Source organism: Lolium perenne, chromosome 1 (assembly GCF_019359855.2).
Source record: "Lolium perenne isolate Kyuss_39 chromosome 1, Kyuss_2.0, whole genome shotgun sequence".
NCBI lineage: Eukaryota > Viridiplantae > Streptophyta > Magnoliopsida > Poales > Poaceae > Lolium > Lolium perenne.
Genome location: NC_067244.2, coordinates 32,274,327 through 32,289,852, shown reverse-complemented (window position 1 = coordinate 32,289,852; position 15,526 = coordinate 32,274,327). Strand labels below are relative to the sequence as shown.

General features: G+C 42.2%; 1 protein-coding gene across 1 annotated transcript; it reads right to left on the bottom strand.

Annotated features, from left to right (window-relative positions):
* Positions 1-1,235: 1,235 nt before the first annotated feature.
* Positions 1,236-14,523, bottom strand: LOC127345631 (formin-like protein 6). Its single transcript, XM_051372115.2, has 20 exons — positions 14,319-14,523; positions 13,465-14,177; positions 13,086-13,307; positions 12,243-13,002; positions 12,044-12,175; positions 9,875-11,015; positions 9,663-9,786; positions 8,760-8,831; positions 8,333-8,431; positions 8,210-8,251; positions 7,880-7,960; positions 7,742-7,792; positions 7,582-7,663; positions 6,790-6,884; positions 5,762-5,833; positions 5,555-5,671; positions 5,336-5,404; positions 2,251-2,317; positions 1,760-2,132; positions 1,236-1,634 (listed from the first exon to the last, which is right to left on the bottom strand). Exons 1-19 carry the CDS (start codon positions 14,389-14,391, stop codon positions 1,891-1,893), a joined length of 4,254 nt encoding a protein of 1,417 aa, XP_051228075.1. The 5' UTR covers positions 14,392-14,523; the 3' UTR covers positions 1,236-1,634; positions 1,760-1,890.
* Between the last annotated feature and the right edge of the window lie 1,003 nt (positions 14,524-15,526).

Sequence of the window (15,526 nt, the reverse complement as noted above, 5' to 3'; positions counted from 1 at the left end):
CGGTCGAGACGTGGCTTGGCTACTTGCTTAGGACAGGTGCTTTGTGTTGTGGTTGTTTGGTCTGTAGCCGGTGTTGTGTGGGGTCACGCTCGTTGCTTGTAGCGAGTGGTGCCGTTCTTGTACTCAAACATCTACCTTCTATAAAGATATGGTACGCCTTTGCCGTACTCTCGAAAAAAAAAACATAACAGAAATCTTAAAGATCAAAATCTCAAGAAAAAATGATGCTGACTTCGTGGCTTGAGGACCAGATGAGAAAGGTTTATTCTCTTTTAAAGGTGCCTACAAGCTAGGCATGGAGTGCCAGGAGAGGGAAAGGGACGAAGGAGCTACAAGTTCTAGACCGGATGGAACTAATAAAGAGTGGAAGCTTATCTGGCAAAACGCGGCACCATTGAAAGTGAAAACCTTCACCTGCAAACTGGCCCGTAATGGACTAGCAACCCATGTGAACCTAAGGAGAAGGAAGATCGATGCCCAACCTACCTGCAGAATTTGTGGAAAGGAGGACGAAGATACCTTTCATGCCCTGGTTACTTGTCCACAAGCGAAAGGACTGTGGAACTGTATGCGACAATGCTGTGATCTACCAGCTGACGAGATGCTCCAGAATACGGGTAAGGATTGGGTTCTTCAACTACTGGCAAAACTAAACGCCGTTCTGAGGCTGATGGTTATGATGATTCTCTGGAGCATCTCTTCAGCTACTCTTTATTAAACAACATCCTACAATAGATGTGTGTAAAGGGAATCAAGTGATATCATATTCAGAGAGAGTGCAGAGGCGAACGGCCCCTGGCCATGTGCCAAAACCCCGACTGAAGCTCAACGTGGACAGTAGCTATATTGTTGGAACGGGGGAGGCAGAGGAGCAGGTATGATTCTCCGCGACGATAATGCAGATGTCGTCTTTGTGGCCTGCAGGTATCTGACGAATTGTGCGTCTGCTTTGGAGGCAGCTTGTGAGGAGGAACTGAAGCTTGATCTGAACTAGTCATCAGAACCCATTGATGTTGAGATGCTTGATCTGAACTAGTCATCAGAACCCATTGATGTTGAGATGGACTGTTCTGTGGCGGTGAACATCTAATTAAATCCATTAAGGATCCTCTCGGAGAGAGAGACTAAGATTATGAAAATTGCCAGAGAGCAAAATGCAGCTAGGCATGTCATGGCGAAGCTGGGTAGGGAGGATAAAATCACACAATTCTGGCTTAGAAGCTTTTCCCCAGATCTTAGTGATATTGTAATTCTGTCATAGTTCAATGGAATTTTTTCCTCGCAAAAAAAAACTGCATCCAGCATATAATATCCAAAATTTGAACACTTTGTACAAGGCGCTGGCCAAACAGACTAAAGAAATGATATACAAGCTCTATTGCCTAAATTAACATCAACAACCATTTCTATTTACCCCCCCGAGAAGATAACCCTTTCTATTGGCCAAAACTTTATTTTACAGATTTGCCGAACATTATAATAACTACATATAAATTAATAAAACTGTAAGGGTACTACTGGCCAACACTACTAGAACCCAAAAGGAAAACCTATCATTTTGTTAAAACTATGCAGCTTCTCCGCCAGGTATGATATTTGTCCGGGAATCCCTCAGTTAGAACTTAGAAGTATCACTGCAAACAAAGAACTTCAAATGAGATACCAAAAAATAAAAATAATGTATCCCGAAGTGAAGTGCACATATTACTTGTAAAATATAAGAGTCATTCTGCAGCTTAAACAAATGAAGTGTATTTACCGATGCATCAATGGCCTTCCTGTTGTGGCAGGTTTACTTGCATCCCTGATAACTAAGGGCAATAGACATATCCAGCAAGCACCTGCCAGAGGGGAAGCACCAGGTTCATTGAGATTAAAAATATTGGGTCATCACTTGGCACTGGCAGTTTGTGCTTGTGATTGAAGTGAGATGTCTAGCTCTTTGATTGAATGGCTGAGCTTAGCTTTCTCATTTTCAGATTCCCTATTAACTTTATCCGTTTCCGATTCACTCTTAGGTTTCTCCGTTTCCGCCTCCTTCTGAGCTTTCTTCTTTTCAAGATCCAACTGCTTGCAATTCTCTTCGTGGGAACGTGTGAACAATCTCACAAAGTTTTGGAGCGTTGTCACCACTGCAAAGACACAGGAGAATTTCGTAAGGACTTATTTAGAGTAAAAAGATCGTACTGGTACTTCCTCCCAAAGTTTCCAGAACAGCTTGAAGAAACTGAAATAACATGTAGGTTTCACCTTGCTCAAATGGACAACGTGCCGGATCTTCTCCAAAATAAAGTGCCAATGCGTCTGCATTCCTGCCCTGCAGGGTTCATAATTGCAGTTAATTTATTATAAACAAGAGAAAGATCAAATGTTATAGATGACTAGATACCAAAATTACCAATCATCGTGTACAAAAGAGGATTATAATGCATCACTGGTCCCTTGTAGCACCAGAATGCAATCTTGTCCAACTTAACATTTGTTAACTGGCATCTAAGTCTAATAATGCTGATAGTTACAGAAGTTCCTTATATTTATTAAAAGTTGCAGCCCCAATCATCACTCAACCAAAAAATAAATTCCGTACATTGAAAAAGAAAATAATCAGGTAGTCTGACTAAATTTTCGCAAAGGAAAATAATTTAAATTAATAACAGAAAAAAGGCACATTGGAGCACATGAATTTCATTTGATTTCCAAAGGAAACTGCTCAGTTCCTCTATAACTAGGAAAATTCTGACTCCAAAAAAGGCCTGAAGAACTGCAATCAGCGTACATAAAACAGAAATAATTATCAAAATATTTAACAATTATGATAAATAAACAACAACAAAGCATTTTGTCCCAGCAAGTTGGGGTCACCCTGGGCATTCCCAGTTTAGAACGCTTTCAGCCGGTTTATCAACCCAGACCGTTAATACCAGTTTTAAATGGGTTGGTTTGGGTTAGACGGTTCAGGTAGGAGGTAATAGCACAGGTTGGCGCGGGCTGGTTAGGCGGTGTAAGCGGTTTGACACCGTTCATGCTCAGTTCCGAACTTCAGCAGCGGAATCAGCGGAGAACATCAACTATGTACAGCCACTCGATGAATTCAGCACCAAAATCGATCAGACTAAAGCTCCTTAGTTCGTCCAGGCCTAGGAGGGAGATAGAAGACGAGGAGCTGGAGCCCCGGCGACGACACAAAATGACCACTGACTCGCGGATTCCATTTGATTATAAGCAGTAGCTAGCCTCGTGATGATGATTTGATCAATTGACCGGAATAAAAAGGAAAGATGCAACTGAGAATAACACTGTGATGCTTCGGTACAACTGCCGAACACTACACGTTCTCGCGGCCGTAGTGGTGGCATTGCTTGCCGGAGCGGCGGCTGCGGTCGCGGTTGCCTTGATGTACTCTGTCAAGATCGAGGCGCTGCTCAGGTTCAGGAAGGGCATCACCACCATACCGCTTGGCGCGCTGTCCACCTTGACGGTGGGGCATGCCCATGCGCAGTCCGTGCACAGCAGCTCCAGCGTCGCTTGCGCGCGCTCCGCCGTGGCGTCTAAGGGCCCAGACTAGCACCTCCATGTTCCCCTCCTCCAAGAGGCCCCTGCTGAGCGGGGATGAAGGGTTGTTCTGCCCGACGCTTCTCTTCAACTTCAGATGGTGAGCACAGCCGTCCCAACTGCTCCTTCACCGGCATTGGTATCCCAGCGCTGATTGAGGACGGGTTGAAACTGCATAAATTGTCAGCCGGACCATCTCAACCAGTACAACGATTTGCCATTGTGCTTTGAAACTGTAAACCGGCAAACCCGGCACAAACCACTGATTTGATGCGGTGCGCTGCGGGTTGACGGTTTGGCTAGTTTCGGACCAAACTGTGAACGGGCTTAAGTTGTGGTAGGCTACCCACCGCAAACAAGGAGACAAAAGAGGAGAAAAAAGCGCAACAAATTTAAAATGTTTAACAAAGTAGTGACATAATGAGAAGCTCCAAGATAAATCTTATAAGTATGCAAAGAAAACACACTTTAAAGTTTTATGCATACTAGTGATAGTGAATAATCCATATTAAAAATATGCAAAATGATGCATATACTAAATGATGACTGAGAGGAAGTCGTTAATTTAATTGATAGACGCCACAAAATCTTCTAACATTGAGATAAAGGACAAAAAAATCCATGAAATTTAGTATAAAATTGAAAAATAATAATCATAAGTACTCCCTCCGTCCCAAATTAATTGACTCAACTTTGTCTAGATACACATGCATCTGGCCACGTTTTAGTGTCTAGATAAATACGTATCTAGACAAAAATGAGTCAATTAATTTGGGACAGAGGGTATATAAAATAAGACTACAGAACTGAATGCTTTAGAGTATTTTTTTAAGTCTTCTTTATTTACATTACTCCCTAACCTTTGGTTGCTTGTCTATTTAATAATTCTCTAATATTTGTATTACTTCCCAACACTTCAAATTTTGATTTTTTGAGGCTTAAGAAACAACTTTGTACACCTATATTGATGAGGAAAAGGTGCTGTTTTGTTCTTCAACAACCTCCGGAGTCTACTTTTCACCCTTAACTCCAATACTGGCTAACAGGTAGACTTGCTAAACATGGGCTTCCTCATAAAAGTTGCATCTTCTGCCAATAGCAATGAAGATATAAAGTATCACCGGAATCTTATGCGGTATGATCCTGGACTGGGCCAAGAAAACATTGAGGAAATCAGACCTTCCTTCAATGTTCAGTTCAGGGAATGGTGACTCGGACCAGGCATAAACTTTAGAGGGATACTAAAGGAGGCTTTTGATAGCCTATCGATTTTGGTCGGATGGCACATGCGGAAGGAAAGAAACAACAGGATATTTCAGAATGTTTTCTGTGCCCCTTAGTTGGATTTTCTCTCCACCATTGAATCAATGCTTGGAGTAAGGATGGAGCCAATGGTTTTTCTTTCAGGCGTTTTTGGGTCTTCTAAGTTAACTTTTGGGTCTAACCCTGTGTATTCCTTTTTTTTTTCTCTATCTAATACATATACATGCAGCTCTCCTGCATATATTCTTGAAGAAAAACTCCAATCTGTTCAAATTCCATCCTGCAGCTATGTAATCACATTTCATGTTTTCGGAGATCTCAGTGACGACCGTTATCTTTCCTAACCCAGACTACCTAAATACCTGACCTAGAAACTTCATGTGGGACTAATGCCATTAAACCAGCACTAGTTTGACCCATACTGTCAGCAATTTAATAAACTCTCCATGTTGAGCTAATTCCACCAGATAGGCCAGTGTGCAGTGCACGCACATGACTCTTGCTCAAAGAATACACATACCACATTAGAATAAAGTGAAGTCAATGCCCTAACTTCAGCTTCAGCACCACTGAGAAAGTCCTTCAGTGTCTGTCAAAAAGGCGCCTAGTTTAGTGGCATCATGATGATGACAGTACTATAGAAAAGAAATCTTGTGTGCTAAGTAGCATTCTGGTATCTAGCAATACACACACACTAAAGCATATTCTCAAAAAAAGAAAACACAACAGTTGTAGTTACCTTGCGAAAGGTCTCCGACACAGGGCCATCATTTTCAGATATAGTTAGTTCTTGCTCCACTTTCTCGAGTCCTTTGTTTATGGCCTGCATTTCCTCTGCTAATGACTTCAACTGTATCTGCATCAGTCCAATAGTTCTCTTGGAAATCAATTGGTGTATCATTGATTGTCAATATCCAAAGTTGTCAAACTGCGCTAAATCTAATACCTTTGCTGCCAACTCCAAGCTAGCCAAATCTTTAGGGAAGTCAAGAAGTTCTGGCAGTTTCTCGGAAAGCACCTGCATTCACATGACAATTTGAGTAAATCAACTGCAGTTTGGACTTCCTATGAAGAGAACCTAACCGAATTTGTAAGCCATAAAGCTTTTTATCCCAATGAAAAGGCATTAGAGAGGACTTCGATTCACATCAAAATCAGAAAAGCTAAGGTTTCAGTTTCAAGCTGCATGGAAAAAGAGGTAAAAATAAAGGAAAGAGAATACAGGCTCGCAACCCAGCACAGCTGAGAAATGGATGACAAGTTGAACATTGTATGATGAAGCTTCTGGGATATGTTTGGTCTTTCCTCAGAACAGAAGTAGTCCATGAAGGCACAAAAGACTAGATATGTACCTACAGAGCTAGTTGTGGGATATGGTTGAGTATGTTTGGGTTAACAAATTGCAGCAGTTGCAGGATAAGAAAAATAACTGGGAAATGGTCCATCAAGATTAACTTAATCCTGAGAAGAAAAGATGACTTCAATGAGGTTCCTGTACAGTTACTAGCTTTTTCCAGGCTTCTCAGTTCTCGCCAAAACAAAAGTTTTATTATCATTCAATAATATCTCATGCAAGTTTGCTATGTTGTGCAGCTATTACTCCTGTATAATGGAAGCAATGATTTGTATAGACAAGGCATCCAAGGCTAGGTAATGACTAATTCAACTGAGAAGGTTTATCATTTTATCCATTTTAGGGAAATTGAGATGCCTAGACATGATATAACTAGTTATCAGGCATGATCTGAACTTGAATTCTAGAGCGGGAAAACATTCTGTATTTATTTTTGTATAATACGATCAACAGTTCTACAACTTAAAATGTTTTCTGACAAGAGAATAATAAACACTCCCTCCGTCCCACAATATAAGACGTTTTGGCAAGCTGTTTTGGCTTGCCAAAACGTCTTATATTATGGAACAGAGAGAATAGTATTCAATTATCTACTTAAATATATATGAACAGATGTATACCTTGGATAAATAATGCATTAAGGTCATCTTATTGTTACGTGCACGGGTATCACTTAGTTTGAGTAAGCTATCCAACCTGAACCCAACAGCAGAACCTACAACAAACAAAATGAACTGTAGTCGAGCCAGTGCAAACAAAAATAAAGAAACCAACAGCTGGAAGAAATAAAACACTATTACATTAACAAGCTAACAGAGTTCAGACAAGATGGTTAGCACCAAAATCCTGAGATCATATCAAACTGTTGTATTTTAATGCGCGGGGTTAGATGATCGTATAAGAAAAAAAAATACAGAAACTAAAACAGAGCAAGTATGAAAATGATTAATGACACACCAATGTCGTGTCAAATAACTTAACAGGATTGCTTAGGAACATTTTGACACCACGCCTGTATAAAACACATTAGTTTGTGCTTTATTTTACAATTAGAAGCAAACAAGGCTTTGCATACTTTATACACATCATACATACAGTCCAAATATTCGCCAAGTTGGTGTTATATTACTAGTACTCATATAGCCAGAGCTCTAAAACATGGCATCTAGTGCTCTTGCTTATATGAACTAGACCTTGCACGTAGGTGCTATATACCTTACGGTACACATACCCATGTTAAATTATTGAAACGTCAGAATAATTATTATATATTTCAAACAGTACAACCTTTAGAAGAAATATATAATTATATCACAACATTCAATTCATAGCTGCACTTTACATATGTAAATTACAAATGAACGGAAACTTTGCAGCACTAAATGTCTATCTCATTACATTTTTTTAATTACCTCTAGCAGTGCCTTGATTCAATGCATTTCCCAAAGAAAGGATTGTCTGCATAATCCTTTTCAACTTCGCAGAACCCCTTATCTGTGAACATTACAACAGAAAATATGAAACGAATGATGTTAATCGCATAATATGAAATTTAAAATTAAGAGCACTCACCTCTTCAGCAGAGGAGTTAACGATGTTCAGGTTCCGCTTAAGGTCAGAAACCTGAAAAACATAATAGTTAAAAAATACAAATACCAAAAAGGCCAAGTAAAACAATACGTATCAAGAAAAAAGATTGTGCTGTCTCACTTGAGAACGAAATTGAATCCTAAATGAGAAAACTCTCAGCTTAGAGTCCACACGGGGTACTTTCATAAGCTCCATGAAGAACTGCAGAACAAAAAGAAAATTGTAACTCAGCTAGAATTAATCAATACACCATTTAGAAGTCTTTTACAGGTTGTCAACGATGGACATGTTGGAATAGCATCCGACCAAAGGGGCTAGATATAGCACCAATTTTTTTTTGGACAACTTTATCGTAGGGGCTACGGTGTAACTTTTCTGTTAATCAAACCCCAAACTCAAGTACCGGCCAGCAAAACAAAGTTGTAAATTAAAGTGAAGGAAACATGTCACCTTTTCGCATTCACCAAGTACTTGCTTATCTCCTTTGTAACCCTGCAGTGATGACAAGAATGCATAACAAAAACTGATAACTTAAGGAATCTTGAAACAATTAAAAATGGGCACCACAATTACCTTCAGAAGTTCTATTTCCTCTTTAGTTGGAGTGAACTTAATTAGGTTGTCCACCTGATCAGCGTCTAGGATAGAATCATCCAGAGCAAGAATAGCGCTCTGTGCTCAAAAAACATTTGATAGGTACTATTAACAAAGATATGAAGTAAACATCTGCCCTTCAAAACACAATTTACACATATTCTTAATTAATTTTAAGTTATTTCAGTCAGAAAAGAGTGGAACATAGGAAATGATTAATCAGTATTCCACTCTCTTACCATCATTTCCCTACAAACACTCTCTTACCATCATCTAACAGACTATACAAATAAGATTACAACAAATATATATGTGGCACTGTCCTTTGACAAGCAGCAGCAATATGTTCAGATAATAACTTCCTTTTTTTTGGAACATTCCAAAGTTTAATTGGCCAACAGCTTACCATTAGTTCCGGAAGGGGCATTTTGACTTTTGTAAGCATGATTCCACAATTGTTAGCTCGACGAAGATCGATCTGTGTTACCGAGCAATTTAGGAAAGAGAAACGAAAGTAACACAAATCGAAATGATGAGGTATAAATAGTAGCTCAAAAGTCCACAGTGACATGTAAAACTAACCAAGATGACACAAGCCATCGAGAAAACAAACATAAAGAACTCAGGACCGCACATCAAACTTTAAGTACCTTGATCAATTGAATATATTCTAACATGCAGCTGCTATGAGTACTTATCAAGAAAAGAGCTGGTTATGTTGTGAAACATATACCAATATAAAAAAAGTACCGGTTGGATCAAATACTGTTTATTGATCCGAACCATCCACAGATCTAATCAAACAGATGATTTAAGTTGGACCCTTAAATTAACTTTTCATTGAACACTTATGATACAATTAATCTCAAATTAACCCATACAAATTATCTCTTAATTGCTAATGCTTGGTTTGTGAATCAGCCATTCTTGATGCTGGTGTTTCTTGTTTACATAAAGTGATTTGTGAGAAAAGAAACAAGATTTAGTGTTGAATAAATTTTAATTTTAGATATGGTTTTCTAGCATATGTTAGTTGTACCTTCCATGCAATATACATGCAAAAAACCTGTACTGTACATGCACAGTTGCTAGTATCGCATAGAGGTGCCGAAAAGAGAGAAATGATGTCCATATTCAACTAAGATGACTTGCAGCATAACTCACGATACTCGTATGTACCATATGACATAGATTATCAGAGAATCGAGAATGAAATAAGCACAGAATCAATGAAGATTAGAATATACAGACTGACTGGAACAAATTGAGGGCAAAACAAATGCAGCTTTCTTTGCTAAAAACAACTCACAAGATGAATTTTCTCAGGTTTTGCCCCAGATGCACGACTTCCTGACTTATCTGAACTCCTAGAATCTTTTGGTAGAGCAGCTGAGAAAAGATTTTCTAGTTCTGACATGTCAAACACTGGGGCTCTGGACAAGTCATGAAAATGAATCATTAGCATAAAAAATCACAAAGATATGACCATCCATCAGCATATTCAAGATGTTAGGGAGATACTTTGAAACATCATCAGTTTTTTGTCCCTCGGCCCAGAGACTGCCCTGCATCGCTCTTGTTACTTTCACCCAGTGTAGTGGTTTCAAATTGGACCTTCTGGACATAGCCTGACCAGATTGAAGGCTCTTAGACATTGGACCCGAAGGAGGTGCAGGTCCACGACCCTTGGCACCAAAAAGATTAGCATTAACACCAGGAGGTGCTGGTGGAGTAGGATGGTGGGCATCCTTTGAGAAACTTGGAGCATTAGGTGGTGGTGGAGCAGTAGGACATGGCAATGACATGCCCGTAGAACTGGATGACTGTTTTGGTGAATGATAGGGTGGCGGTGGTGGCGGTGGCGTAGAAGCAATTCCTGGAGGCAGAGGCGGAGGTGGTGCTGAAGATCTAATGGCGGATGATGTTGGGCAAGGTGGTGGAGGTGGTGCAGGAGGCAGAATAGTAGATGAAGTAGAAGCAAGTGGTGGAGGTGGAGGTGGAGGTGGTGCAGCAGGTCGAACAGCGGGTGAAGTAGAAAGTGGTGGAGGTGGAGGTGGTGCAGGAGGTCGAACAGCCGACAAAGTAGAAAGTGGTGGAGGTGGAGGTGGTGGAGGAGGTCGAACAGCCGATAATGTAGAAGCAAGTGGTGGAGGTTGTGCAGCAGGTCCAACAGGAGATGAAGTAGAAGAAAGTGGGGGAAGTGGAGGTGCAGCTGGTGCAGCAGATTGAACAACATATGAAGTAGAAGCAACTGGCGGAGGTGGAGGGGGTGCAGGAGGTCTACTGATAGAGGACTTAGATGATAGTCCAATGGGAGATGTAGGAGCAGAAGCTGGAGGTGGAGGCGGGGGCGATAAGGGAGATCCAACAGTAGAAAACCCTGTAGTGGATGGAGGTGGAGGTGATCGCTGTGCTGGAGGTCTGGATGAAGTCGAGGTAGTGGCAAGCAGGGAATCTTGGTGCCGACAATGAATACTTGTAGAATTGGAAGGTGTCGACAAAGTGGGAAATAGAGGTGGATGGGGAGCGGGGGAAGTTGGTGATGATTCTTTTGTGCTGTTACTTGAGGACCGCTGATGGTATGTGGAGAGAGTAGTACTTCCAGCTAATGGTAATGTAGAATTTTCATGTGGCTGACATGGCTGGGGCAACAATGAAGGACCTGCAGAAGGGGAAAAACTTTAGTTAGAAAAGGGGAATCTATAAAACTAAAATAGTATTTGCAAAATTACAAGCACTAGTTATTAGCATCATCAGAAACACAAATTATTTAGATAATAGATTATCATTTATGTTCGCAAAACATATATGTAAATTTGATAGTATTCTTTTGTAAATTGCGGTCAAAATTTAATAACATTATTAGATAGTTACCTATAGTGGAAAGGGTAAATATTCTAGTCTAAGAATAATAGTAAGACTGTGTTATGCCTAACGACGGATTCTAAGGATGTATTTATTAGTATAATTTTGTTAATGTGTTCAATTTTTTTACATAAAAGTAGTTCCTTTTGTACTATACATGGAAGGGTGTATACTCTCTTTTTTTCGCGGAAAGGATGTGTAGCTCCATATGCATATGTAAATAATAACTGGGCCATTCATAATCTGTATAAATGAGTAGGATTGCAGCTTTCTACATTTTTTTCCGTCAATTTGGGAGCCTGCAGTAAACATGTTCATGTATATGAGGTCCTTTTTTAAGGTACACTTATATGAGATCTGCGGCATATGAATCGCGTCTGTAAAATCCAAACCACGCTGAAGTCTAGGATTTTTCTTTTCTCTTGTATATTGATTAAGGTGAGAATTCCAGCATGCTATTCTTTGTTAGGTGAGTGTGAAACATGTGTAAGTACACCAAGTTCCTTGTTCTCAAACCCGATGACGTTTATTAATTATGCCACTCAGGAGCATACAGCCTGCCTTGTGCAAATCTGATTGTGTACAGGGAGATCTTGTGTGGGGCTGTGCGGTCCATGCACGGAGACATGGAGAATTGCACGCTACAAATATTGTGCAGGGTTAATTAAGAATCTTACGCCTACACGACGCATCCACGTAGATGACGACTTGATTCGTAGCCGTACAATCAAAATTCAACTATCACAAATAAGTTTTCTCTAGAATTAATGTGGTGGCATGAAAGGAGCTTCTAATTAGTGCGTATATATAAGATTTCTGCTGAACCTGAATGCTTTTCGGATGGTTCAGGAAAGTCTTTTGCATCAGACATCATAATGGCCTCAGATGCCACCAACAGCACCGGCTCTGATGGCCCAGAAGTTGGTGGAAGTGCACCCTTTGTTAAAACTGGAGTACCTGCCACATCATCAAAAGTTAAATTTGCAGGCAACAGGTAGAACAAAAGAGTATTGTTGAGCAAAACCTTTTGTTGGATGCAGAGCTTTGACTGTGGCACTTGACAAATTTGATATTGTGGGCGAAACGACGGTTGAACTGCAATTTTCAGAACCTCCAAATGCAGCATGATCTTCCAACAAAGCTGTAATTCCAAGGGCTGAAGGTACGCTATGAAATCTTGGGAAAGCTGAAAGTGATCTAGGAGATGAGTTGCTAGAAAGAGCAGAGCTTGATCTAGAAGCTGGAAACCGCTGTGACATGATCATAGTGGGTGAAGAGCACTGTACTGCACCACACTCCTCGTCTGGCTTTTCGAGTGAAGACGACCGTGTGGTATTTATGTCCACTACATGTGTTATTTCCTTGCAAACTTGAGAGCTTATCTTCTCGTGAACAAGAGATTTTCCTTGAGAGACCAAATTGTGTATGCCATCACAATCCTGTTTGTTCATATATACTGCCGAGTGTTCGGCTTTGTTTCGAGCAATGCCAGTTTCATTTTTGGTTGGAGAACGAAGCTCCAATTGGCCTATTTCTTTTCTAATGATTGAAGCTTTGTTGCTTGGAGAGACCAATCCCTGCCTCATCTGTATATTTTCATACGTAGTTAGCCGCTGGAAAAACTGGACTGCGGCATCCCCTTTGGGATCTAACCAGTCCACAATGCTGAACATCTCTTGAACCTTTGCAAATGCTTCAATCGGCAGGCCCTCCTTCTCCCCTATACCTGCCATCATCTCCATGGGATCTAATTCATCTGGCGTGTCCATTTCTGAAAAGAGAATCTTTTACCACGAAAGGCAAATAAGGAGTTAGATTCTGCTGCACAATGCGTAAACGTCAAGTTGAGTGCAATGATGTTGCATACCTCGGCTCTGAATTCCTTTGCGAATCGATCCTTGGCATCCCACATTAGGTCGATTTCATCACGGTTCAGCATCAGAATGTTGGATCTGATAAATGCTGTATTGAACATAACTCTGAACATCATCTCCTCCCGTTCTTGAGCGGCGTCCGTGCTAATGCATTCGAGGACAACATCTCCTTGGATATGGCAGTGGATGTCGATCTTGATCAGTTCGCAGTCTGCCTGAGTAATAACATGAAAGGTAACTGAGAATGACAATTTAACAGCGAAGCAAATGTACCTTTTTTACCCGTAATTAGTAGCGAAAAGTAGTGAGGTGAAATGAGATGAATTAGGCAGGCAGCTGTGGAAACAGAGAGTAGGGAGTCGAAAAACTCACCCGCTTGTAATGGCGAACGTATTTACTCCTCTTTGGTGTTGCAAAGAGCACCTTGGGAATGTCATCTGTGCTGAAGAGAGGATCCTGGCCATAGATACGGAATATGGGTCTACACCCATCCTCCCCATTACATCCCGGTGCATTCCTTAGTATCACGCAGTCTAAAGTCAGCGGCCGGTCACCCGGCGGCCAGTCGGAGCTGACGTTCCTGCGGGCAATATAATGCAGGTACCTAATCTGCGAAGGCATGGGGTTGAGCGGCGTGAGCAGCTGGATGAGCTCGCGCGGCGCCTGCTTGTAGACCATCTCCAGCGTGCGCTGCTCGCCGATGAACTGCTTGCGGTAGAGCAGCAGGCCGGCGAGCATGAAGGCGAGCGCGGGCCAGCCGCCGCGCTCGCAGTGCATGATGAGCACGTTGTGGTGGGCGAGGGAGAGCCAGCTCTCGGCGGAGCGGAGGAAGTGGTGCACCATCTCCATGGTGAGGAGCGGGCAGCCCTCGTACTGGCGCGGGTAGTCCATGACCACCATGTCGTAGGCGGAGAGGATGCCCCCCAGCAGGCTCGGCCGGCCCAGCCCGTCCTCCTCCCGGAAGTTGAAGACCATGAAGGTGGCGCCCGCGAAGTGGCTCCGCAGCTGCGCCACGATGTCCCCGATGTAGACCCGGTACCTGTCGTCGTCGTCGAAGACATCGGTGGAGAAGCACGAATCGAATACTGCGGGAGAGAGAGAGAGAGAGACACGGAAAATTCAGACTTTCTGAAACCCTGTGTGGCTAACGGAAGGGAAATGGAATGGGATGCAGTGGGCTATTGGGAAGGGAGTGATTGAGAGGGGGAAGGGGAATGGCGACGCACCGTAGACCCGCTCGGTGATCTCGAGGAGGCCGTCGGGGGGCTTGCGGTAGAAGAACTTGCGGAAGAGCGACATGCGGACGCCGGCGCGCGCCTCCTCTCCAGATCCGCGGGGCTGGGCTGGGGGATGCAATGCGCGCTAGGGTTTGCGGACGAAGAGGCGGCGCTGGCGGTGGCGGTGGCGGCGGCAGCTGAAGGGGCGGCGGCCGGTGATGTGGGGGAGGAGGGAGAGGGGGGAGATCGGTCGGGCTGGGAGGGAGGCGAAGAAGGTGGCGGAGAAGATGTATCTGCTTCTGCTGTGTTGTGTTGTGTGTCTGAGCTCGGTCGGTCGGGTCAGAATCAGACAGAGCGCACGTTCGGGTCGGTGGTCGTAGGTTACCAGTGGATGTTTAGTTCGGTTCGTTTAACAAAAGACTTTCTCGAACAGCAAGCACGTGAGGCCCAGCCGGTTAACAAAGCCACGGCCCACCTCCAATATAATATCTGAACGAAAATACTTATGGCTGACCACTTTCTCAAAACCAATGTTTAAGAAATCATTAATAGTTAACTAATTGGTCAGCTTTAAAATGGAGATTAATCGCTTATCAGTCGATTAATCGATTTTACCATGTCGCGATTTATCGACTTATTTTTTATAAACCCTAATTTTCAACACTAACTTTTTTGTAATATGCTATGTAAAAATTAATATTGAAGCATTAAACATAAGTATTACCTTGATTCATTGCATTTCAATCAACAAAAATTAAAAACCAAAGCTAAAGCACAATTCTACAAGGCTATAGGACGAAAATATCGACTGTCCAGAACGAATTTCAGCGAAATTTCACTGCAAATCAGCTGAAATATCGTCCATGAGATGAAAATCGGCGAAATATCGGCTATCGGGGCTGAAAATAGGCCGAAATTTTGGTTTCGCCGATAAATGAGCCGATATACCGAAATCTTATAGGTTACCACCCGATTCAAGATAAATCGGCCGATAAACGATATCTCGGCCGATTTTTTAATAGTGGTTGGAACTTTCGTGCTCATTCATCGCGTCCGGACAATCAAAATTGTGCGGTCCTGACGGCTTGGACGTGAGATCCTCTCCAACCCGAGAGATGTGCTGCCACATCTTACTCTCTAAAGTGCCTCTCTCTTTGTGCACAATGCTCCATTCCTCCTAACATGCACAAGCCACCGTTGCATGCCGCTGACCGAGC

Bases quoted from the DNA above. Each gene is read 5' to 3' on its own strand.
- LOC127345631 (XM_051372115.2), bottom strand. From the start codon at position 14,391: ATGTCGCTCTTCCGCAAGTTCTTCTACCGCAAGCCCCCCGACGGCCTC. The intron at 12,176-12,242 runs GTTTTGCTCAAC...ATGATGTGGCAG, and splicing joins AGCTCTGCATCCAACAAAAG to GTACTCCAGTTTTAACAAAG. The intron at 7,664-7,741 runs GTGAGTGCTCTT...TAATGTTCACAG, and splicing joins TTAACTCCTCTGCTGAAGAG to ATAAGGGGTTCTGCGAAGTT.